The sequence below is a fragment of the Gossypium raimondii genome, chromosome 9, assembly GCF_025698545.1.
Source record: "Gossypium raimondii isolate GPD5lz chromosome 9, ASM2569854v1, whole genome shotgun sequence".
NCBI lineage: Eukaryota > Viridiplantae > Streptophyta > Magnoliopsida > Malvales > Malvaceae > Gossypium > Gossypium raimondii.
The window spans coordinates 23,655,887-23,681,604 of record NC_068573.1 but is presented as its reverse complement, the minus strand read 5'-3'; the positions used below and the strand labels follow the sequence as shown (position 1 = coordinate 23,681,604).

At 36.6% G+C, this 25,718-nt stretch overlaps 2 protein-coding genes across 4 annotated transcripts; one reads left to right on the top strand and one right to left on the bottom strand.

Moving 5' to 3' along the window:
* Positions 1-1,713: 1,713 nt before the first annotated feature.
* On the top strand, positions 1,714-5,527 carry LOC105798640 (beta-glucosidase 44). The gene is made up of 12 exons (XM_052620860.1): positions 1,714-1,854; positions 1,951-2,186; positions 2,487-2,545; positions 2,739-2,814; positions 3,281-3,352; positions 3,438-3,525; positions 3,764-4,016; positions 4,130-4,245; positions 4,460-4,677; positions 4,766-4,797; positions 4,886-4,988; positions 5,100-5,527. Exons 2-12 carry the CDS (start codon positions 1,961-1,963, stop codon positions 5,375-5,377), a joined length of 1,521 nt encoding a protein of 506 aa, XP_052476820.1. The 5' UTR covers positions 1,714-1,854; positions 1,951-1,960; the 3' UTR covers positions 5,378-5,527.
* A 9-nt stretch (positions 5,528-5,536) lies between these two features.
* On the bottom strand, positions 5,537-10,687 carry LOC105798639 (exonuclease 1). 3 transcript variants are annotated; one of them, XM_012628766.2, is made up of 12 exons: positions 10,521-10,687; positions 10,390-10,426; positions 10,115-10,289; positions 9,950-10,028; positions 9,015-9,059; positions 8,722-8,871; positions 8,475-8,589; positions 8,041-8,141; positions 7,222-7,319; positions 7,042-7,134; positions 6,578-6,768; positions 5,537-6,171 (listed from the first exon to the last, which is right to left on the bottom strand). In XM_012628766.2, the coding sequence occupies exons 1-12, from the start codon at positions 10,596-10,598 to the stop codon at positions 5,645-5,647; spliced, it is 1,689 nt and encodes a 562-aa protein (XP_012484220.1). In that variant the 5' UTR covers positions 10,599-10,687; the 3' UTR covers positions 5,537-5,644. The 3 variants fall into 3 exon arrangements, with proteins under 3 accessions (XP_012484220.1, XP_052476818.1, XP_052476819.1); XM_052620858.1 differs by having other exon boundaries at positions 10,390-10,434; positions 10,521-10,660; XM_052620859.1 differs by having other exon boundaries at positions 9,970-10,028; positions 10,390-10,434; positions 10,521-10,660.
* Between the last annotated feature and the right edge of the window lie 15,031 nt (positions 10,688-25,718).

The following is a 25,718-nucleotide window of genomic DNA, read 5'->3' as shown; positions in this document are numbered from 1 at the left end:
GTCATAACTTGAGCTCCCAAACTTGAAATCAAGTGATTCAAAGTGTGTTTCAAAGTTAAGAAATAACTATTTGAACTCTATGTAGACATCTTAGCCCATAAAAGCCTAGATCCCATCCAAAAATTTGTCGTAAGTTAACTAATCTTTTGTACTTGAAAATTGACTGCTTGATTGAATTGACTTTAATAAATTCCATCATTTATGCTTTCATTTATTTACATGATATATTTTTGAGAAGTATGCTATTGAATTGTGTTTTGGTATATAGAATATATTTTAAGAAACATGTTATTAGATAAAACATTGAATATGTTTTTGTGCATTTAAGATACATGATGGGGAATTTACTTTTTTTTATATTACCGAATTTGCTTCTAATACATTCTATTTCAATCCCACCAATGAGGGTTAATCATTGGGTATGCCAACATGTTTTCTTTTCTTATAAATTGATTTTAATCGAGATAATTGTGGTTTTTGACCCATGTAACTAGGATAATTATGATTTCTTATTTTGGACATCCGGGTGACGTTGGCCATAACTTGTTAAAGGAGATGAATTATGGTTTATACATGTTTACAATATGAAATTTGATTTTGAATTACAATGGATTAGGAAAATTTTGTTATACTCGACTTTAATCTAACATTTTGGCCTAACTGTTTTTTATGATTGTTTAACCCAATTGAAGGGAATATCGATTACTTAGTAATTGTGCTCATTCTTTCTTTTAATATTTTACAAGTTCTCGTGAATGCAAGATATTCAAATACTGACAATTTTAGACTTTGAATGTTCAAGATGTTATGATTTTGTATTTCTTAAAAAGATATTTAGTTTATTTCATTTAGTTGCTTAGTGGTAGTCTTACAAATTCATTAGATTCTACCTCAAGAGTATGCCACGTCTATTATACCTCAATTTAGGTGAGACAAATGTGAGATTTTTCACCAAAAAGAATAAAAATATTTTAAAATTTCCAATATAAAACCCTCCACAATATGTTCCACAATAAAACAAATTTTGAAGGAATAAATTTTTTAGGAAAAAAAACAAAAAAATAGTAACAAGTGTCAATCACAAATAATAAAAAATATTATTTTAAAAATAAGAAGTTACAAAAATAAAAACTCTTTAAAATTTTGCAATATAAAATATAAAATGATTTTAAAAATTAAAAAAAATCTAAAATTCAATGTTATCTAAACCGGACTAGACCCACCAATCAAACTTGAAACTAGTTGGTGTATTAGTACGGTGAGAGGTAAAAAATTAGTTGATTCGCAAACCATAGGAAATGATTTTTTTCATAATTTTATTTAAAAATATAATTTTCAATTTTTATTTAAAATATGAAAAAAAATTATACTTTAAAATTTTATATAAAGTAAAGGGAAAATTTAAAATTTTAAAGAGTATAAACACCTAAAAATTGCGCTGCGCCAAATCGATTTATTTACATAAATTTTACTTCTTACATTATTTTATTGACTTGTATAATAGATACTTGACTTGACTTGTTGACTGTGTCAAACACCAATCACATTTTATTTTTGTTTTTTCCTAGAAAAATTCTTTTGAGATTAGTAAATTTATTGAAAAACATTGAAATCAATTTTGGGAAAATCGATTTTCCCTCCCTCTTTTAAAATTTGTTCTATTTTGGAACATCTTGTGGGGTATTTTATTTAGGAAATTTTTAATTTTGATAAAAATATCTGTTCCCATCCCGTAAACGCTAACTTATCCTTGAACTCCCCCCTTTAGTAGAAATTAGATTTTAAAAAGGAAAAGTGCATGCATTGAAGATAAGTTGCAGTAGCAAATCCGTTTAATTTATACCTAGTTTTTATGTATAAATAATTGTGGCTCCTCCTTACACTCTTCAGTCAGTAGACTTCAGTCACTGTCTTTTCTTTCTCTCTCACTATTTTCTTCTACTGCAACAGCTTGTAGAAAATGAGAGTCCAAATGCATTGGTGGGTGGCCCTCATCATTTGCATCCACGGCGCAGCGGCCACTGAGCAGCCGGAGACGGTGAAGTTTGATACGGGAGGGCTGAGCAGAGAGGCTTTTCCGAAGGGGTTTCTGTTCGGAACAGCAGCATCGGCTTTTCAAGTTGAAGGCATGACTCATGGTGATGGTCGTGGCCCCAGCATTTGGGACGTCTTCATCAAAACTCCCGGTATTTTGCTTGAGCTTTTTACTATGTATCTATTTACATACTCAAATCAACTGAATTTCTAATGTAAATTAAGTATGGTTTTGTTTAAATTTATTTAAGTTAATTATTAAGAGGTTTAGACTTTTTGTCATATATTTTCTAAAGATATATCAGAAATTAACTTAGTCTCTTGAATAATTTTCAAATATAGATCTTAACTTGAAAAATGTTTAGGAAGCTCAGAAATTAACTTGGAAAAAAGAATATCCTAATGAAAAGAAATTTGATAATTATTGATGAGTTTGTACTCGTAAAAACCAGGGATTGTTGCTAATAATGGCACGGCTGATGTGACCGTGGACCAATACCATCGCTACAAGGTACTCTGTTAAACATTTTTACCCACCTACACCTTCACCCGGAGGAAATAATTTACTTGAAAACTTTGTATTATATGCACAAACATTGAAAGCTAAATGCTTTTGGTTACTAATTTTTAATTCCATCTTTAAATGGTTCTACCAGCAAAACATTTGTTGAGTTGTAATGTGAAATGTGAATATTTGTTAACAGGAAGATGTGGATCTTATGTCAAAACTGAATTTTGATGCATATAGATTCTCCATCTCGTGGACCAGAATTTTCCCAGGTGTTTTAATTCATCCGCCTGTATATAATAATGGTAAAAGTATCATAGAGGTCCTTGTACTAAGAATTGAATTGTATTTTAATCTTTTTACTCAAAAAATGAGCAAATTAGTCTTTGTATATTAGATCAGAGAGTAAATTGGTCTTTTTGTTAAAAATTTCATCCATTTCTACTATTAAAAGTCGGTCCATGTACATCAACATGAGATACACCGAGCATCACTGCCTTGTTGTTCTGTTAGTCATTCAAGTTTTTAATAGTATAAAAGGATGAAATTTTTTACGAAAAAGATAAATTTACTCTTTGATATAACGTACACGGACTAATTTGTCTATTTTTTAAGTAAAAAAGGTAAAATGCAATTTGACTACTAGTATAGGGACCTTTATGGTACTTTTACCATATAATAACATAAGTTTTCATGACAGGGAATAAATTTAATTTTTCATCATTTTGTTGTACTTAGATGGGACTGGGAAGGTAAACTGGAAGGGAGTTGAATACTACAACAACCTAATCAACTACTTGCTAAAAAGAGGTAATTTTGGTTTAGTATTGAAACAATATAAAGAGATACCTAATAATCATTATAAATATCTAATATATTTGGACTTACTTTGCAGGCATCATTCCTTATGTCAATCTTAATCACTATGATTTTCCCGAAGCACTTGAGAAGAAATACATGGGGTGGTTGAGTTACCAATCAGTGTATGAACCATCATGTCATACATTTAATTATATTCTCATTTTAAAGATTTTTTAAATTTATTAATATTTCTGAATTTAATATTTAAAATCATTCATTTTTCTTTATTCCTGTATATTTTATGGAGTTTTTCATTTTGCTCAGTAGTGGAACTAGGATTTCTGGATTTGTAGTTTTAAGCTATTACATATTAACCTAATAATATGACTAAAATTTTGATAAATACTCTATGATTTTCAGGAAAGATTTTGCTGATTTTGCGGACTTTTGTTTCAAGACCTATGGAGACAGGGTGAAGCAGTGGACGACATTCAATGAACCCAGAGTAGTTGCTGCACTCGGCTATGATAATGGCTTCTTTGCTCCTGGAAGATGCTCCAAACCATATGGATATTGTACGGCGGGCAATTCCGGAACCGAGCCTTACATCGTAACACATCATTTGATTTTAGCCCATGCAGCTGCGGCACAGATATACCGCGAAAAGTACCAAGTAAGAGCCATTGTTTTGCTAATAAGATAGGATGAATGATTTGGTATCTCTGCTTTGAACCGTTAGAGCACATCGAATGCTTAATCTTGACTGACAAATGCATGCATTTTCAGCAAAAACAAAAGGGAAGGATTGGAATTCTCTTGGATTTTGTTTGGTACGAACCTCTTACTAGATCAAAAGCTGACAGATATGCGGCTCAAAGAGCAATAGACTTTCATGTTGGATGGTAAGGGTCTAAATAGCAAGATATACATATTTAGCTCAAAGAGCAATAAGTGTGACCATGTCCCTTCATTCTTGACATGGAAGAACCAAAACTTGTAATCTCATATATCATTGCATTAAAGAGCAATAAAAAGCACAAAAGAAAATTACAGATTTCAGATCATTGCTATATATTTCAATGAATTTGTAATATACTGCCTTTTGCACTTGTTCAGGTTTATCCATCCCCTTGTATATGGAGAGTATCCAAGAACAATGCAAGTGATCGCGGGCAACAGGCTACCCAAGTTCACAAAAGAAGAGGTGAAGATGGTGAAAGGATCATTTGACTTTGTGGGCATTAACCAGTATACTACTTACTATATATATGACCCACATCAGTCTAAACCAAAAGTTCCAGGCTATCAGCAAGATTGGAATGCTGGATTTGCTTGTAAGACACTCGGCTTGTTGTTTGGAAATGCAATTAGTTTTATCCTAATGCATATGCTCTAAGGCTTGAACTGTTGTCATCTGTGCAGATGCAAAAAGAGGAGTGGCAATTGGTCCAAGAGTAAGTCTAGGAGAAATCACATTGGGGATATTGGCTCCCGCAGAATAGGTGTTGAATTCATTTGATATGATTATCTTATTGCTTGCAGGCATATTCTCCTTGGCTCTACAATGTACCTTGGGGATTATACAAATGTTTGATGTATATAAAGGAAAAGTATGGGAATCCAACTGTAATTTTGTCTGAGAATGGTATGATTTAGTTTAACTTAATTAAATTTCATAGTGTACTGTTGATTTGAATCTCATATGGTTAGTGTTTCTTTTCTTTCTCTTTTTTTTTTTTTTTTTTTGGTTCTATAGGCATGGATGATCCAGGGAACGTGACACTTGCTCAAGGATTGCATGACACTACAAGGATGAACTACTACAAGGCTTACCTGACTCAACTGAAAAAGGCAGTCGACAACGGAGCAAACGTTATTGGCTACTTTGCATGGTCATTGCTGGACAATTTTGAATGGAGATTAGGCTACACTTCAAGGTTTGGCATTGTGTATGTTGATTACTCTACCCTCCAGAGGTACCCAAAGATGTCAGCTTACTGGTTCAAACAGCTTCTTACTCGGAAAAAACATTAAGCAGGCAGAGTTTATGTTACAGTCATGTAGAGTAAGTGCTCATGGAAGAAACCAAGTATGGTGAGGCCATTCCTATGCTTTAGTCCTCCCATAGTATGTTCTTTCCTTCCTGGCTTAGTCAATAAAAGCATACTAATGCTTCTTAGTTCATCGCTCTAGTAATCTCTAATAAGATATCTGCATAATAAATTGCTCCAACTAGTATACAGGTTAAAGAGTACAGATGACAATGTGGCATCATTTGTTTGAATTAAACAGATAGGATGATCACACACGAGCAAAGAAGTTCAAAATAGTGTTCTTGGTCCCTGACCTGTTGCAATTACTGCTCTTCAGCTTGACATTTTGACCTCTTTTTCTTTCACTGTACACTCTGTTTGGTTTAGAGCTGACACTTTCTTGGGATCCCATATTGATGCACAAGGTCTCACAACATTCTACCTCACTCATCATTGAAATTTGTTCAGCAATGCTATCTATCTGATTAGAGATTTCAAGTTTCCCGGTATCACTTAAACTACTATTGTCAGGAAATGTCAATTGACTATCATCAGGAAAAACACATGACATTTCCAACTTCTCATCTTCGCCTTTTGATGAAACTAGTTCAGTCATTTCATCAAATTTTCTTTTCTTGAAAGGGTTATTATTTGGAACCTTCAATGGAGTTTCCTCTAAAACCATATTCTCATTTTTCGGACGGGTTTTTACTGGAAATGCTAATTTCTCCAGTCCAGCATCTTTAAAATACTTGCTTTCAGTTGAAACTACAACTTGCTTCATGCTCATTGTACCTGCTACCAGAAAATCATACCAGCACAAAACACATAAATAAAAGCTTTCTAATTTCTTGGCTGCCATTATGTACAGATATTATACATGCATGAGCTTGGCATATAAAATTTGTTATTCAGTAAACGCAACATTTTGCAAGAACAAGAAGATTTTAAGTACCACTAATATCAACAAATAAATTAAGCCTTGAAAAAAAAGTTATTTTTCAAAGTGAGATCAATTTAATTTTCACTGTAAATATTTTATGGATATTCCATTTTAAATAAGATGGGAACTCTCAAAATGCAGGTACATCAAGTTTATTCCACTGAAACAAGAAACTTTGTATTATAAAAAGTTAGTATAAGACATTTATATGAACACATTTCTCTAGCATTAGATGTCAAGTATGTTTAAAGAACTTGCCTGTCTTCCTTTTTTCTCTGGTTTTATGTGAAGAAAATACCATGAAGCAGCTTGCTTGTCTGGAATTATCAGTAGTTTCAACAGAATTTTGAAACTTAGCAGGCTCTATATTATTACAGTCAAAGGCCTCCATTGTAGTGGGGTCTAACTTTCCTTCAGCAATCGCAACTGCCACTGATGGAGGGATTTTTCTGGTACCATTTTTACTTGGTCAAGGGAAAAATTACATGCCATCAACTCGTAGTTTTAGCAATATTTTCACGTTAGGATAATTGAAACTTATGTATTAGATATTAGCAAATAATTTCACCTCTTGGTCGCATCAGTTTCTTTCTCAATTTCCTCTATTTCTTCCACCTACCATGTGTTTACGCTGTTCTCTATTTTCTGCCTCTTTTCCTTCTTTTACTTTTTCTATGCATTGTAAATTAGAAATAGAAGAAATGAAGAAAAAAAAAGGATACGGTCCCAGGAAATCAAGCCCTTCATCTAGATATTGCAGAAGTTGTTCTGTAAGAGGTTTAATATGTTTCAGCTCCCTGATTTCAGCATCATATCTGCAAAAGAAAATTGAAAGAAAACAGTATAAGTTGATAAAATCAAGCCAAGAATCAATGAAGAAATTCTATTTCCAGCCTACAAACATTCTGGCATGCTGAAAAACTGCAAGTGCTTCTTTGAACGATTTGGTGTAATCTTCTGGCATTTGACTGCCCTTCTCAATCTTCAAAACTGATAAAACCTGTAATATATATATATCAACAAAATATAGACTTTAAACAATAATGACATGACTATATACATCATATAGATTTTCAAAAACAAAATTTCGTATAGCTGCCATTAATGGGAATATCAATTCCAGATACTGTCATCAGTGGGAACAACAATTTTAACATTATGCAAATGACATGCCAGCTTCATGCTCTAGAGACAAAGAAAAAACATTTCCATTTATTTCTGGGTCACTATATTTTTTCTGCATGAAATGCCATTAGATTGAGCGATAATTACTTTCTTCCTTATTAGCTAATTTCTCTTGCTTATGCTTCCAAACTAAAGTACATGCACGGACATCCTTTGAAAATAAAAGCTCCCTTTCAATTTGTTTCCGGATTGAAGGTCTTCATACTAGACTAACTCAAGAAATAATAGCATCACCATTATTCAAAAATATCTCTATTTAAATGATTGTTAGTGGTTGCACAAGTGAAATTTCATAGATAATTAGCCATTCCAAATTTTCTGCCCGCACGCTTAAGAAGCAAGATGCAGCTTTCACCAAAGCTTAGAGATCTTTGAATGCTCAATTAAAGAAACGACCTCATCAAATACAAGATTCAATTTCCACCATGATTTAAATCCTAGAAACAGCAGTTTATCTTCAAATGTCAAATGCAAACCACATTGAAATACTCAATAGCACAGCAGTTGTTGGTTAGAAGCATGTAGAAATTACTTACACGGTCTAAGTTCCGATACTTGGAAACTAAGGAATGTGCCTTTACAATACCAATTCCAGGAACAGATGGAAGAAAATCACATCCAGCTAGGACACACATACCTGTAAAATGTCATTAGGTAACCTAAATTTGAGTCCAAATGCATTTATTAGAGTCAAACGACGAGAACATTTATTTGTTTCAACAAAAATAGTAGATAGATCTTTCTAGTTCTACAATACTAGTGGAAAACAACTGATTGTGCATCAAGAAACTGAACCAGTTCAACTAATTAAAAGAGCTCACCTATACCAAGATGGAGCTAAGGTTCTTGATTTGTGTTAATTAGATGTTTCTAACCTGATTCTCGTGAAAGTTATATTCTGGACAGCCTAGGCTTTAAATAACGTGTAAACTTAAAGAGCATAGCTTTGAAGAGTCAAAACAAAGGTTACCTGTAAACAATTCTTTATCAAAACTTCTGAAGGAAGGTTTACTGGATACAGAATCAAAAACTTTTGACAGAACCAGTTCTTCTCCATTGCCATAACGGTCCATTTTAAATGTGACCTGTTAATGGAAAATGTATGAAAACAAAGATAAAGCCAACAACTCAGATAATCAACAAAGTACACAGAAGTCATCAGGAGAGCAGAAGACCTCCATCAGCACACCATATCATAGTTTTGGAGAAGTTCTTACAGTTGGACAACCATATGCTATTAGATCACTGTCTTCTGTAATCACTGACACAACTCCACCTTTTTCAGCCTCAAGAGTGGCCAAATATGCTAGCTGTGCATCAGCCTCATATGGAGCTACCACAAATTCAACATTCTCTGATTTCAGGATCTGAAAAAGTAACAATGCAAGTTTGGAAAGGATGTAAATGGAACAGGAATGAGAAATATTCTAAACTTTTATGATGAGAAAAAGTCACAGAAAATGATATGAAAATGCAGAGGCCTTACTAATCTGTATTAAAAATGTTATACCTGAATCAATTGACTTGCCATGGCTGGAGTGATGCTCACTGCTCTCTACAAGATGGACAAAGAAAGAACAATGAGACCACAAATTTTAACAGCTAATTAATAATCCATAAAGATGCCAGAATTAGTAGAAAACAAAAAATCATGCAAAATCTAAGCAAACAATAATAAAAATATTCCCTTGATGTTAGGAGAAATGACACTCAATATGAAACTTTAAAGTACTAAACTGAAGTGATTGATGAGCCATTTAAAATGGCCTGATTATACAGTTCAAACCCAGATCAAAAACAGACAGGCATTGGTCATACTCACATACAATCCCGGGAGAAGTCTAAATAAGTGAATCGTTATTTGCAGTGGCCAGAATCAGTACTGAAAATTTACTTCATATTTCTCATGCAATCTTGACAGGATCTAAATATTTCTCAGTAAATTTCCAAGAGTAGCATTCAGTACTACAAGGTGCGTAAGCAATGGTCCATCCTATAATCTTCAAGGAAAATCTAATAAAACCGAAGTAATTTTTATATAATCTCCATATGCCTTGAGTTTCAAGGAGCTACATTAACACTCTGGCAGTCTAAGCTTCCCTTCTCTTCTGTTACTACAATATTTCTAATTTTTGGATTGCCAAAACTATAGTGTTATCAGTTACTATTCTCACTCTATAAATTATTTGCCCTCTTCTTTGCTATATTAACCTTCTGGCACCCTATAAGTTTTTAATTCATTTTTCCAATATTTTGGTATCGATTCCTGGGTGCTTAACAGTGCAAGAATTTTCTCAAGATGAAATTTCAATAGAATCAAATGAGAAAGGACCAAACATTAGCAATGCACATGCATTATTAAATAAGAGACAAATTAAGAATGCATATGGGCTAATGAGTAGTTCAAAACCTTGGATTAAAGGCACAACGAAGATAAAATGAAACCTGGAAAAGCTCAGTTGCACCTTGAATATGCCCCTCTTTAAGCTTAGCAATTGCCAGTTCCCGGTTCTCTTTCCTCCTCCTAGAGTCAAAACCATGCTACTATTATGAAATAGCTACATTCTCAGTATAATGCAATATTTAGTCTTTAAAGCCATTTAAACAAACCTGTATCTTTCATTTTCAGTGGCAGCCTTGCAGGGAATATTTGCACCATCAAAAACAACAACGGGGGTTATCTTATGATGACGAAGAAAATTGACTCTGTGCATAAAGTAAGCTATGTATCGCAATTTCTTTTCACTGTTTGAATCCAAACAAATCTCCATGCTACATGAATACGCTGCAATTTTTTTGCAAAAATCAATTCTGCCTATTCGTTTCATTTCCACTTACAAATTTTTCTTTTAGTAAAAAAATAAAAAGAAATGAACCAAAAATACCTCCTTTATGTAACCATGAATAAGCATCAATACCCACCTGCAAAACTTGCACAAAAGCATATATTTTGAGAGGAACGAAAAACAGAAGCAAAAGAAAAAAGGAAGTAGCTAAAGAGAATAAAATGAAATACCCGCTTGCCAGCGTATTTCTTGATGTGAACCGGTTCAATGAAAGGTTTCATGAATCTAAGCAGATCTTTGATTCCCATTGTTTACCCACTGTTGCTGGGTCTTTGGGTTAAAAGGTTTTTTTTCCCCCAACTTTTCAAGGTTTTTTTTCTTTTGTTTTTTGGTTGAACATTTCGTAGGGACATTTCATCTATGATACGAGGGGAGAAAATGGCGGGAACGTTAGCAAAATGTCAAAAGTTTGGAGGCAATTCTTTCCTAAACTGACAGGGCTGTCATGGAATATAATTTTACAGGCGACTGAATGTCTGCCACGTTCGCCAAGTTTCCATATAATAAACTTAAGTTGGTGAAAGTATCCACCCGGTCCCTGTATTATCAATAAGAAAAGAAGCAAGTCCTCCTACTAAAAAATATGAAGCAATCAAGGGGTAATTTATCAATAAAAGCTTTTTTTTTTAATTTACCGAAATGGGTCAACTATTTAATTATTTACCGGAATGGTCCATTTTCCGCGAAATCGCGTCCACGTCAGCGAATGTCAGGGTACGCGCTAGGAAATCGCATCCACGTCAGCGCGACTTACTGACGTGGAAGGAAATCGCGCCCTCTAGGACGCGATTTGCTGACGTGGCATGAACAGTTTATGTTTTTTAGCTTGGAAAACTTTGAAAAGCCATAACTTTTGGCTCGGTTGTCCGATTGAGACGATTTTTTTTATTTCGAATAACTTTTCGAGATCTACGCGTTGGCAAACCGTCGCGGTTTGCCGCAGTTTTCGTCGTAAAAGATCTTTTTTTGCCCCTAAATTTCAATTTTTTCGGTTTAAAATTGAATTTTGAAACATTCAAATCATTATTTTCCTTATTTATTTGAAGTAAACACGGATCTTTTTTACAAAATTGTTTCATTTATTTGAATCTTTTTGTACTTGTTGCATTTATTTTTTAATCAATTAACGGGTAAAATACCAAAAAACCCTATTTTTAAAAATTTACCAAATGAGCCCATTAATTGATTAAAAAATAAATGCAACAAGTACAAAAAGATTCAAATAAATGAAACAATTTTGTAAAAAGATCCTGTTTACTTCAAATAAATAAGGAAAATAATGATTTGAATGTTTCAAAATTCAATTTTAAACCAAAAAATCAAAATTTAGGGCAAAAGGATCTTTTAATGAAAATCTGCATTAGCGCAGAGATCTCAAAAGTTATTCAAATCAAAAAATCGCCTCAATCGACAACCGAGCCAAAAGTTATGGCCTTTCAAAGTTTTCAAGCTAAAAACATAAATCGTTTCATGCCACGTCAACAAATCGCGTCCCTAGAGGGCACGATTTCCTTCCACGTCAACGTGGACGCGATTTCCTGGCGTGTACCCTGACATAGCGCTGACGTGGACGCGATTTCGCGGAAAATGGACCATTCCGGTAAATAATTAAATAGTTAGCCCATTTCGGTAAATTTTGAAAAAAAATGGCTTTTATTGGTAAATTACTCGCAATCAAGTCTCTATTTTTAAAAGGGAAGCAAATAGGTAAATTAATTAATATTGTTAATAAAAATCATCCAATTTGATGACAGGGCACTAACGATGTTGATGTAGACATTATAAATTATAAAAAAATTTAATATGACATAAATTTTAAATAAAAATAAAAATCAAGTGTAAAATAAATTATTTTTTCTTTTTTATTACTAATAATTGTAGAAAATTATTGACGGTGGGATTAACAAGAAGGAGATACAAAGAGATAGTGGTGGAGATGATGAAAGTCGATTCATCTTATTTGGACAGAGAGTCAAAGCATGTTGAGAGTGGAGGTAGTGGTGTTCCAAATGGGTTGGGGGCAAGGTGACAGAGTGTAGGCTAGAATGTTGAGGAGTCAATCCTTTCTTCATCGTCTTGGGAGTTATTTACAAGTGAGGTCTGGTGTTAGGTAGCATTAATGTGGCAGGTTTGCTATCAAGCAATCATTATGAGACTGGTGGAGGGGATGTCTATAATGGAACATGTTTTTTCATTCCTTCTTAATCATGGCACGAAGTAGTTGAACCCACGTAAGGTTTGGTGGCCAAAAGAATCACATTCTCAACAAGAGATCAAGTGCTTGGAGGAATCAATGATGGCATCCTTCTTGGGCACGAGTGGCTAGTTTCTTTGAGCAGCTACTCTATATCTAGTTGGATAATCAAATCGAGAGGTAGACCTTCTAATGACTACCCAATCTATAATGAGTGGAGGTTATTTCTCAAGTGGCTTATTGTGCTATTACGTGCCTTGTCAAGACTTACAAAGTACATACAAAATATCTCAGTTCCCTTTGCTATTCTAAGAGTCATTTGCAGACTATTTAATATACAAAGATAACCGGTAACTAACGTTAAAAGCTAACTGCCTACCGCTAACAACAAACTAACTACTTTAACTGACTTTAGCTATACAACAGATACTCATAACATGCTTCAATCTTTATTAAGCTTTCCTTTCTCCTTGAGCTTTCCACACTCATTAACTTGCAAAAGCATAATCATCCTATGTACATATTATTTATAAACATGTTATACCATTAACCATTCACCACATATGTTTCAACCACATCAACCAACTAACTCAATCAGAATCACTTTCATGATATTATCATTTCATAGACATATACCTCATATATGTCATTCAATCATTTCCATTATACGCTCCAAGCCTTATATACCTATTATACACACATTCAAAACAAGTATTATAAAAATGGACCATTTTACCAACCTTCAAAATCAATACTTAACTATATTGAAACCTATTTACATGCCACAAAATCGAGCTTTAAACGATAGAAAGACTATTGGAAAAAAAATAACAGGATAGTGTGAGCTCCATAATGATCCACCAAACATGTTCTGTAAGTCGATAATATATTGGAAAAGGGAAAAAAATGAACTAAGTATTACAAATGCTTAGTACGTTCACATGTATAAAACCAAGTAACTTACATTAAGTTATAAATATACTCTACATGTTACTTAGATTGGTAAAGTTTGCCTATCATGGCAAATCAAATATAAAAAAGGTGAGTTCAACATTTATCATACCATATAGTAACTCAATCATATACTATTTCAATTCATTTAATTCAACATTTCATTATCATTCACAAAACAAATAACCATTTTATCAATTTAATATCTTAATCATATCCTACAATCAATTTACCCACCATACATACCATGTCAAATTAATGCCAACCATTATTTTCATTTCCTAATTTCAATTCTCAATAAAATTCATATTAAATCATATAAATTCCATTTTCATTTTGTATCATTTTATCTTTATACCAAATACATATCAATTTCTAATTTAATGTCAAATATATACCAATTTCGATTCACATTCATCGATTTATCATGTCAAATATATATAAATTCTCAGTGAGTGTCACTTCCTCGGTGATCTTCGCCTTATCAACCAGTGCAGCAAAATCTCGCTCCCTCTGTGGAGCTATCAGAACTCTCAGATTATCCATGAAGCCGTCCTCGAAGTGAACACATCGCTCGTACTCAGTCGCCACCATACCACGCGCATAACGACTCAATCATAAAAACTCGACCTCATACTAGGCCACTGATCTGTCCTCTTGAGTCAAATTTAAGAACTCTCTCCTACGGGAATTCACATAGTTGGTCCCCACATATTTCCCCTGGAAAGCGGTCCTAAAGAACTCCCAGGTCAATCGATCGGGCTGAGTGCCCTTCTTAACCGTTAGCCACCACTGATAACCCTCATCATGCAGCAGCGATACAGCACCCTTCAACTTCTGCTCAAGGGTGCAATCTAGGTCGTTCATAATCCTCTCTGTGGCCTCAATCCAGTATTCTACCACATTAGGTGCAACTCTACAATACCCCTGAAAAGATCAGCTCCATTAGACCAAAGTCGTTTCGTAACCGACTCGCGGCCACCAGCTCCCGTATTGGGTCCATCGACCCTCTCTATAATCCATAACATGGCTTAAGACAGTGCGTCATCTCCAGCCGCACAATAATAAGACCTAGTCTCGGTTACAGGTGAAGCCGGTGTCTCACTTGTATCCAAATTAGGCAAGTTGCCAGAAAATGATGACCCACCTCGAGCACCTCTACGGACTCTACCACGGCCTCTTGTACCCCGTCCGCGAGTACCTCTTGTGCTCATTGTCTATTCGTGTTAATCTGTATTTACATTTTTACGAATCAGTTTACAGTTCTAATGTTTATTAACAAACATTTTATGAAACAAGTATCAGAAGTGTAACGTTTGTTTTCGTACAACGCAGTGTCTATCAGTTTTACTACAGTATTAGTATACAATAACTTGAGTGTTTTCAGTACAGTCCATCTATAGTAGTCTCAGTATATACTACCTATAGTAGTTTCAGGATATACTATCAAAAATAGTTTCAGAAAACTTACTAGATTAGCGCCGGAGACTCGGTGTACCACAGTTTCAGTAAAAACATTTAAAAATCAGTTATCAAAAATCATGTCGTCAAAACCCATCTCCACAGTCGAGTTTTGCAACCTGGCTCTGATACTACTAAATGTAACACCCCAAACCCGGCCTGGACGTTATGGCCGAATCTGGCGATGTCACATGATAGTGTGTTTGAAAATTGATGCTCGTGTTAAAAAATTGTAACTTTGCTTAAAATATTTTTCGTTTAGATCTCGTCGTTATCTTTTATTAATCCTAAAATAGTGATTTTTATTCATTCGTTAGTTTGAAAAAATATTATACCTTACGAAAGCTTTTTAAAACAGTTTGTGTCATTGTGGGTATTTTGCTAAAACACATGCATTTCTTTTAAAAACCCGTGTTTTATCTACCTCTAGCAAATATAAAACATAAAAGGGGTTTAAAAATTTAAATTTTAAGCAAAAACTCATAGCTGCCATTATTACAAAAAAACTACCCCAAATAAAGCTTTAAACAAAACTTAATTAAATACGAAACAGTAAAAGGAGTCGTGTGGCCATAGCTGAGTCCTCCGCCGCTCCGATCCACCTAAGTCTAGGGATTACCTGAACAGATGAATCAGAAGGGTGAGTTTACGAAAACTCAGTGTATAATCCCTACATAAACAAACAGACAGTATGGAATTATAGTTTGGGCCTAAGCCCATTTCGGTAACAGTTTCAGTTTCAGTTAAGGTCTTAGCCCATTACAATACAGAAGCAGTCATGCATTTGGGTGTCGGCCCATTATAGTATCAATACTCAGTTTAGTAACATATATGCAGTATCAAATCCTACCCAGCCAGCCTCTACACTCCAACTCTGTCCAACCCTACACTCCATGTGAGGATATAATCAACCCACCCATCCCTACACTCCAAATAGTACCAATATAACCCTAACCCAATGCATTGCATCATACAGTCATGTCATGGTATCATGTATAATCAGTAAAGTGTATATAACATGCTCAACATACAGACATACATATCTATCTCATATAGGCATATAACAATCTTTCAATCGTTTTAGTCAATTAGGGGTCTAGGTAACCTTACCAACCCTACAGTAGGTTCACAGTCGACTTGGATGACCCGCGCAACCTTAGCATTCAAACAGTGAAAATGGGCCCACAGGCCCATGTTACATACCCATGTAGGCCCACACGCTTGTGTGGCTCATACGGCCCAAAATGGTCTTGGCCATGTAGATCACACGACATAACCCCAATATTTTTACACGCTTATGTGGTTCTCCCGTGTGGGGCCCACACACCTGTGTGGCCCACACGGCCCAATTCGGCTCGGCCCATGAATCGCATATGGCCAGCCTTGTCGATCACACACTCATGTTCAATCACACGGCCTACCACACGACTCATGTGGCATTGTCAGTCCTATTTTTTGGCTTTTTCGCCAACTAGCGTTTTCAGTGATGTGATTACACACCTGGTACGGTTTTTGGTACGCACACGCTACCTAGACAAAAAACACCTAATCAATGACAATTTCATGTCCAAAATCAATCGCGCTTAAAACTAATACCATTAAAACAACAATAATCAAACTTCAATTATGTTGCTTACCCCTACCGTTCCAAAAGATGTAGCCTACAATTCCAAAAGTAGATCAAGTTCGTTGCGATTTGTTGCTGCCAAAACACAATTCAACACCAGAGAGTGTTAGGAACTTAACAATATTAGCAAATAAAACTTCTTCAAAACATCTGAGGCATAACTTCTCCCTCTTACCAAAAGTCTTACCAATCGAATGCAGCCCACGTTGAACCGGAATATCAACTTAAGGGAGAAGTTGACAGAAAAAAGAGAATGAGGGGGAGTCAAGTATTCGGTAAAGGGAAAACAGAGAAGAACCAACACCAATTTTCCCTTCTCAGAGAGAAAGCAAAAATTAAGAGTAAAGAAAGAACAATAATTTGGCAAAGGTTTTAGGGGAAAGAGAGAAACTGAGGCGAGTAAACCAACGAAAGAAACCGAATCAGTAGGGACAGGAAATAGAAAATCGGCAGCATAAGGGTGGTGTTTGGAAAAGCAACTAGCAGCAAAGGGAGGAGTTTGGGGAGCAAATAATTAAGTAGAAAAAAATAAGACTAAGAAAAAATGGAGAGAGTCAATCCGAATCTGAAATTTTGAGAGAAGTGAGGAAAAAAAAGGTATTCAAATTCGACACCAACTCCTATTATATTCTTAAAATTTTTCCTCAAAATCCTCACTACTAACCCACCATAATTCTCTAACACCCGAAACCAACCCTCATTCAAACACTTCAAAATTTCAACTGGATCGAAATACCTACCCGACACAAGCAATAAAATAAAATACTCCCTTGCACACACCAAGACTCAAACTTAAGACCTCCAGTACTTTGCCACTCCACTTAACCACCAGACCAACAAGTTCATTCTGTCATATTTTACCCATTTTTAATCAAAAGCCTACTAAACAAGAGCAAGGCTATATTTAAATAAAAGCACTAAATTCTGCTCAAGTCAAGGCTTGAACCCAAGACTTCTCAAACACACCCAAGGCACTTAACCACTAAAGTAGACAGTCAGTTGTGTCACAAACATACGAAAAATAAGAGATTGTTGGGGCGTTACAACTCTACCCCCTAAGAGAAAATTTTGGCCTCGAAATTTTACCTGATCAGAACAAATGAGGATATTGCAAATGCATTGCATTCTTAGACTCTCACGTGGCCTCCTTAGTGCCATGTTTATGCCAAAGAACCTTAACCAGTGGGATAAATTTTCTTCTTAGAACCTTTATATCTCGCTCCAATATCTAAACTGGCTTCTTCTCAAAGGTCAGATCTGGCCTAACTTCGATTTTCTCAACAAGAACAATATGCGTAGGATCAGAGTAATAGCGCCTCAACATAGAGACATGGAACACGTCATGAATCCGATCTAACTCTAGAGGTAACTCCAAAAAGTAGGCAACCGGTCCCACACGTTTCAGTATGCGGTAAGGCCTAATAAACCTAGGGCTCAACTTGCCCTTACGACCAAACCTCAATACCTTCTTCCATGGCGACACCTTGAGAAAAATAAAGTTTCTCATAGAATACTCAATCTCTCGATGCTTCAGGTCAGCCTAGGACTTCTGCATATCAGATGCCGCTTTCAGTCGGTCTCAAATCAGTCTAACTTTATTCTTGGTATCATAAATTAGTTCAGGGCCCAGAACAGGCCACTCGCCCAACTCAGTCTAACATGAAGGTGCGTGACACCTACGACCATATAATGCCTCGTAGGGTGCCGTCTGAATGCTAGACTGATAACTGTTGTTATAAGTAAATTCTGCTAGCGGCAAGTAATCCTCCCAACTACCTCGGAAGTCAATCACACAACTTCTTAACATATCATCCAGTATCTGAATCACCCTTTCTAACTGATCGTCATTCTAAGGATGGAACGTAGTACTAAAGTCCAATCTTGTACCCAGAGCTTCATATAGCTTGTTCTAGAATCAAGACGTGAAGCGATGATCCCTATTAGATATTATCGAAATCGGTACCCCATGCAGTTTCACTATCTCAGACACATACAGTTTCGCTAGATTCTGTAGAGAGTAGTTGGTACGAACCAGTATGAAGTAGGCAGACTTGATCAATCGATCCACGATGACTCATATAGAATCTTTCTTAGCAGGTGTGAGGGGCAACCTATTAACGAAGTCCATAGTCACTCTCTCCCACTTCCAAAGCGGAATCTTGATTGGCTGCATCAAACCCGAAGGTAACTGATGCTTAGCCTTAACCTGTTGGCAAGTTAGACACTCAGCCATAAATTCGGCAATTTCTCACTTAAGACCTAGCCACCAATATAACTCACGAAGGTCGCGGTACATCTTATTTCCGCCAAGATGCATAGCATAAGGGGCTACTATGCGCCTCTCGCAGTATAGACTGCCTCAATTCAGTATCATTCAGTACGTAGATTCCCCAAAAAAAATAGAGCACCCCTTCGCTATTCAATCCAAAATCCTCGGTATTCCCACTCTCAACCTGTCAGAAACGAAGACCCAACGACTCATCCTCTATCTGTTTACCCTTAATCTGCTCTATCCATGTTGGTTTAACTTGAAGTTCGGCCAACACACTACCATCATCAAATAAACTGAGGCGAGCAAACATCGCCCTCAGGTCAGTCATAGCTCTACGGCTCAGTGCGTCGACCACCACATTAGCCTTACCAGGGTGGTATTTAATAGTACAGTCGTAGTCCTTAAGCAGCTCAATCCATCTATGCTACCTAAAATTCATCCCCTTCTGAGTGAGGAGGTACTTGAGACTTTTGTGATCGGTGTAAATGATACACTTCTCACCATACAGATAATGCCTTCAGATTTTCAGTACGAACACCACTATAGCCAACTCCATGTCATGCGTTGGATAATTTGCCTCATGAGTCTTAAGTTGACGAGACGCATACGCTACCACCTTACCCTTTTACATCAATACACATCCGAAACCGACATGTGATACATCGCTGTATACAGTAAACTCCTTTCTAGAATTTGGCTGTATTAGAACAGAGGCCTCCGTCAGTGCGGTCTTAAGCTTCTCAAAGCTCTCTTACTGACATCAGTCCAGTTAAATGGCACACCCTTACGTAGCAGCTTAGTCAAGGGTACGACAATCAGAGAAAACCCCTCCATAAATCGTCGATAATACCCTACCAATCCTAGAAAACTGTGGATCTCAGATACAGTCTTAGGTTGCTTCCAATCTAAAACAACCTCAATCTTTCGAGGATCGACTCTAATCCCCTCAGCAGAAATCACATGTCCCGAAAACGTTACTTCATGTAACCAAAACTCACATTTACTAAACTTGGCGTACAATTGTTTCTCTCGTAGAATCTGTAGAACCAATCTGAAGTGTTCATCGTGTTCATCCTCAGTTTTCGAATACACTAATATATCATCAATAAATACCACTACGAGTCGATCCAGATAGGGCTCGAACACTCGGTTCATCAGATCCATAAAAGTTACTGGTGCATTCGTCAGCCCAAATGGCATTACTAGGAACTCATAATGACCGTATCGAGTCCTAAATGTTGTCTTGAATACATCAATCTCCTTAACCCTCAAATGATAATATCCTAATCGGAGATCAATCTTGGAGAAATTTGAAACCCCTCGAACTAGTCAAACAAATTATTTATCCTCGGTAGGGGGTACATATTCTTGATGGTCAGCTTGTTCAGTTGACAGCAGTCAATACACATACGCATGGATCCATTATTTTTCTTCACAAACAGTATTGGTGCTCCCCATGGAGACACACTAGGACGGATGAACCCACGATCCAGTAACTCTTTAATCTGTGGCTTAAGCTCCACAAGCTCTTTCGGTGCCATTCTATAAGGGGCGATGAACACCAGAGTTGTACTAGAAATGAGCTCAATTCCAAACTCTACTTTACAATTCAGAGGTAACCCAAGTAGCTCTTTAGAAAATGCATCTGGAAACTCCTTAACCGTCCTGATATCCTTAACCGAAGAATCTCTAGAATCTGAAACACTGATGTAAGCCAAATACGTCTTACATTCCTTACAAACTAACTTTTCGGCCCACAATGCAGAAATCACATTCGATAAGTAGTTTTGGCACTCCCCAATTACGACTACCTTACTGTCTTTCGCAATTCTCAGTACAACCCTTTTCGTGGCACAATCTAAGCTCACTTGGTGTTTAACCAACCAGTCCATTCCGAGTATCAGATCAAATTCCTCAAAAGGTAGTTCCATCAGATTAGCCAAAAAGATAGCTCCTTGAACCTCTAGAGGAACATCTCTAAATAGTTTGTTAACCCTTATTGACTGCCCTAACGGACTCAGTACAGTGACCTCACTCATAGTGCCTTCAACCAGTATACCCAAGTTTTCAAATACGATACAAGCCATATATGAGTGAGTGGATCCTATATCTATCAGTGCAATATATGATACATTATAAATAAAAAAACATACACGTAATGATGTCCAGACTATCTCCATCCTCTCTGCAATGAGCTACATAAACTAGAGTCAGCTGCCTCGCCTCAGTATGTCCAACACCTCTACTCGGTGCTTTCTGACCACGGCCATAACCATTACTACCTTTGGTCTGACCACAGCCTTTCGGTGGCTACTGAACTACTCTCGGTGGTGGTGCAATACCACTGCCCAGAACTTGCATCTGGTCGGACCTCTGTAGACATTCTCTAATACGGTGCTCTAGAGAACCGTACCTCAAACATGCCCCAGTTCTTTTCCAACACTCGCCCTGATGGCGTCTACCACAGTCACTACACAGTGGCTGTCCAGTAGCAGTAGTAGGAGCCCCAACTCCGATCAGCCCACCAACCCTGGCCTTTTTCTTAGGCCTATGAACAGAGCTCGAGGGCTATGAATCCCTCTTATTCCTACTTTTTTCTATGTCACAATTTTGATGCTCAGTGCGCTTCACTTCCTCAACGATCTTCACCTCATCAACCAGTGCAACAAAATCTCACTCCCTCTGTGGAGCTATAAGAACCCTCAAATTATCCATGAGGCTATCATCGAAGCAAACACATCGCTCGTACTCAGTCGCCACCATACCATGCGCATAGCGGCTCAGTCGTAAAAATTCGACCTCATACTCGGCCACTGATCTGCCCCCCTAAGTCAAATTTAAGAACTCTCTCTTACGGGAATCTACATAGCTGGCCCCCACATATTTCCCCTGGAAACGGTCCTAAAAAACTCCCAGGTCAGTCGATCGGGATGAGTGCCCTCATTAACTGTGAGCCACCACTGATAAGCCTCATCACGCAGTAGCGATACAGCACCCTTCAACTTCTACTAAAGGGTGCAATCTAGGTCGTCAATCCTCTTTGAGGCCTCAATTTAGTATTCTGCCATATTAAGGGCAACTCCAGCAATACCCCTTAAAAGCTCAGCTCCGTTAGATCGGAGTCGTTCCGTAATCGACTCGCAGCCTCCAGCTCTCGTATTGGGTCCAGCGACCCTCTCTGAAATCCTTAACATGGCTTAGGACAATACGTTGTCCCTAGCCGCATGATCATGAGACCCAGTCTCGATCATGGGTGAAGCTGATGTCTCATTTGTATCCAAATTAGGCAAGTTGCCAGAATATGAGTACCCAGCTCGAGCACCTCTATGGCATCTACCACGGCCTCTTGTACCCCGTCCGCGAGTACCTCTTGTGCTCATTGTCTATTCGTGTTAATCTGTATTTACATTTTTATGCATTAGTTTACAGTTCCAGTGTTTATTAATTGATATTTTATGAAAATAGTATCAGAAGTGTAACGTTTTTTTTCGCACAACGCAGTGTCTATTAACATCTATCAGTTTTACTACAGTATCAGTATACACTGACTTGAGTGTTTTCAGTATGGTCTATCTATAGCAGTCTCAGTATATACTACCTATAGTAGTTTCAGGATATATTATCAAAAACAGTTTTAGAAAACTTACTGGACCAGAGCTGGAGACTCGGTGTACCATACTTTCTATAAAAATATTTAAAAATCAGTTCTCAAAAGTCACATATTAAAAACCCATATACATAGTCGAGTTTTGTGACCTGGTTCTGATACCACTAAATGCAACACCCGAAACTCAGCCTAGACGTTATGGCCAAATCTGGTGATATCACATGATAGTGTGTTTGAAAATCGATGCTCGTGTTGAAAAACCGTAACTTTGCTTAAAATATTTTTCATTTAGATCTCATCATTATCTTTTATTAATCTTAAAATAGTGATTTTTATTCAGTCGTTAGTTTGTAAAATATTATACATTGTGGAAGCTTTTTTAAAATAGTTTGTGTCATTGTGGGTACTTTGCTAAAAGACATGCATTTCTTTTAAAAACCCGTGTTTTATCTACCTCTAGCAGATATAAAACATAAAGGAGTATAAAAATTTAAATTTTAAGCAAAAACGCATAGCGGCCATTATTACAAAAAATACCCTAATAAAGCTTTAAAAACACTTAATTAAATACGAAACAGTAAAAAGAGTCGTGTGGCAACAATTGAGTCCTCCGCTGTTTGATCTGCCTAAGTTTAGGGATTACCTGAACAAATGAATCAGAAGGGTGAGTTTACAAAAACCCAGTGTGTCATCCCCACGTAAACAAGCAGACAGTATGCAATCATATTCTGGGGCTAAGCCCATTTGGGTAACAGTTTTAATTTCAGTTAGGGCCTTAGCCCATTACAATACAGAAGCAGTCATGCATTTGGGCCTTGGCCGATTACAGTATCAATACTCAATACAGTAACATATATGTAGTATCAAATCCTACCCAGCCAGCCTCTACACTCCAACTCTGTCCAACCCCACACTCCATGTGAGGATATAATCAACCCACCCATCCCTACACTCTAAATAGTACCAAATGCGGTACTAAACAGTAGTTGCAACTGAGCTGCTAGTAAGTTAAGCTTGAAGCCTTTCAGTACACTTCCTTCAATCAATATAACCTCAACCCAATGCAATGCATCATACATTCATGTCATGGTATCATGTATAATCAGTAAAGTGTAGATAGCATGCTTAACATACAAATATACATATTTATCTCATATAAGCATAAAACAATCTTTCAATCGTTTCAGTCAATTAGGGGTCTAGGTAACCTTGCCGACCCTACAGTAGGTTCACAGTCGACTTGGGCGACCTGTGCAACCTTAGCATTCAAACAATGAAAATGGGCCCACAGGCCCATGTTGTATGCCTATGTAGGCCCACACGCTCGTGTGGCCCACACGGCCCAAAATGGCCTTGGCCATTTGGATCATACGGCCTAGCCCCAATATTTCCACACGCTCGTGTGGTTCTCTATGTGGGGCCCATATACCCTTGTGGCCCACACAGTCTAATTCGGTCTGACCCATGAATCACACATGGCCAGCCTCGTCAATCACACACCCATGTTCAATCAAATGGCCTACCACACGAGCAGTCCCACTCTCATCATATCCCAAGCTAAAATTTTGAGAGAAGAAGAAAAAAAACGTATTCAAATTCGGCCCTAACTCTCATCATATCCCTAAAACTTCTCCTCAAAATCCTCACTATTAACCCACCATGATTCCCTCAACAACCGAAACCAACCCTCATTCAAATACTTCAGAATTTTGACTGGACCAAAATACCTACCCGACACAAGCAATAAAATAAAACACTCTCTTACACACACTAGGACTCGAACTCAAGACCTCCAGTACTTTGTCACTCCACTTAACCACCAGACTAACATGCCCATTCTATCATATTTTACCCACTTTTAATTAAAAGCATACTAAACAAAAGCAATGCTATATTTAAATAAAAGCACAAAATTCTGCTCAAGTCAAGGCTTGAACCTAAGACTTCTCAGACACACTCAAGGCACTTAACCACTAAACTAGACAATCAGTTGTGTCACAAACATACGAAAATAAATATAAGGGATTTTTGGGGCGTTACAATCTTGCTCTCTTAGAAGCTGAGAATGTTATGAGAGAAATTCATGGGGAAATATGCGATAATCACCTAGGTGAGAGATTGCTAGCACAAAAAGTCCTTAGGCAGGGGTATTACTGGCTAACTATCTAGACGGACGCATACTATATGGTTCGCACTTGTGATTCTTGCCAAAAATATGCTCAAGTACAATAGTCACCAGAAGAGCCTCTGCAAATAATATTTAGCACTTGGCAGTTTGCAACTTGGGGAATAGATATTTTGGGCTCATTTCCAATAGCTACAACTCATAAGAAATTCATAGTAGTTATTGTAAACTATTTCGCTAAATGGATAGAAGCTGAAGCTTTAGCTACAATCACAAATAGACAAATGGAGTTTTTTATCTGGAAATCCATTTTTTGTAAGTTTGACATCCTATGCCTGATTATAATAGATAATGGAACCTAATTTCAAGGAAAATTCAAAAAAAAAATTTGTAAGGATCTACAGATTGCTCTCGCTCAAAGTTTTGTAAAGATTCCCCAAACAAATGGTCAAGTAGAAACAATGAATACAAAGGTTCTAATAGTTCTGAAGAAAAATATTGATGAGGCCAAAGGTGCTTCGTTAAAATAATTTCTAGGAATTATTTGGGCCTTTTGAACTTCACCTCACACAACAACTAGAAAGATTACATTCTCACTTGTATGTGGAGTAGAGGCAGTAATCCTTGCTGAAATAGGTATGTGATCTCATAGAACAATTCATTTTGATGAGGGTGCTAATTAAAAGGCTATTCGACTCAACTTAGGTCTTATCGATGAATTTAGAGAGAGAACGGAGATTACGAATATTTCACAAGCCCAACAAGTTACTCGATACTATAATTCCAAAGTCAAGAACAAGTAGTTCAAGTAGGTGATCATGTTTTAAGAAATACCGAGGTCAGTTTTCCAGCATTATAATAAGGAAAAATGGCCCCAAATTGGATGGTAGAAAATATAGGTTATGGAGCTTACAGAATAACAAAAATGGAAGGTCTTGTACTACCACATACGTAATGTGTGCTACCACGTACGTGGAATGCACGCCATTTAAAGAAATATTATGTATGAACGATCTATCCTTTTTTCAATAAAGATACATTATTTGTAAATGTTGTCTATTTTATCTATCATGAACAATTTTATTTAAGATAACTGATTTAAGATCACAACTCCGAATAGCTCGCTGATTT

Bases quoted from the DNA above. Each gene is read 5' to 3' on its own strand.
- LOC105798640 (XM_052620860.1), top strand. From the start codon at position 1,961: ATGAGAGTCCAAATGCATTGGTGGGTGGCCCTCATCATTTGCATCCAC. The intron at 3,526-3,763 runs GTATGAACCATC...TATGATTTTCAG, and splicing joins TGGTTGAGTTACCAATCAGT to GAAAGATTTTGCTGATTTTG. The intron at 4,989-5,099 runs GTATGATTTAGT...TTGGTTCTATAG, and splicing joins TGTAATTTTGTCTGAGAATG to GCATGGATGATCCAGGGAAC.
- LOC105798639 (XM_012628766.2), bottom strand. From the start codon at position 10,598: ATGGGAATCAAAGATCTGCTTAGATTCATGAAACCTTTCATTGAACCG. The intron at 10,290-10,389 runs GTATTTTTGGTT...AAAAAATTGCAG, and splicing joins TTCATGGTTACATAAAGGAG to CGTATTCATGTAGCATGGAG. The intron at 6,769-7,041 runs GTATCCTTTTTT...AAATGGTACCAG, and splicing joins GGGCTTGATTTCCTGGGACC to AAAAATCCCTCCATCAGTGG.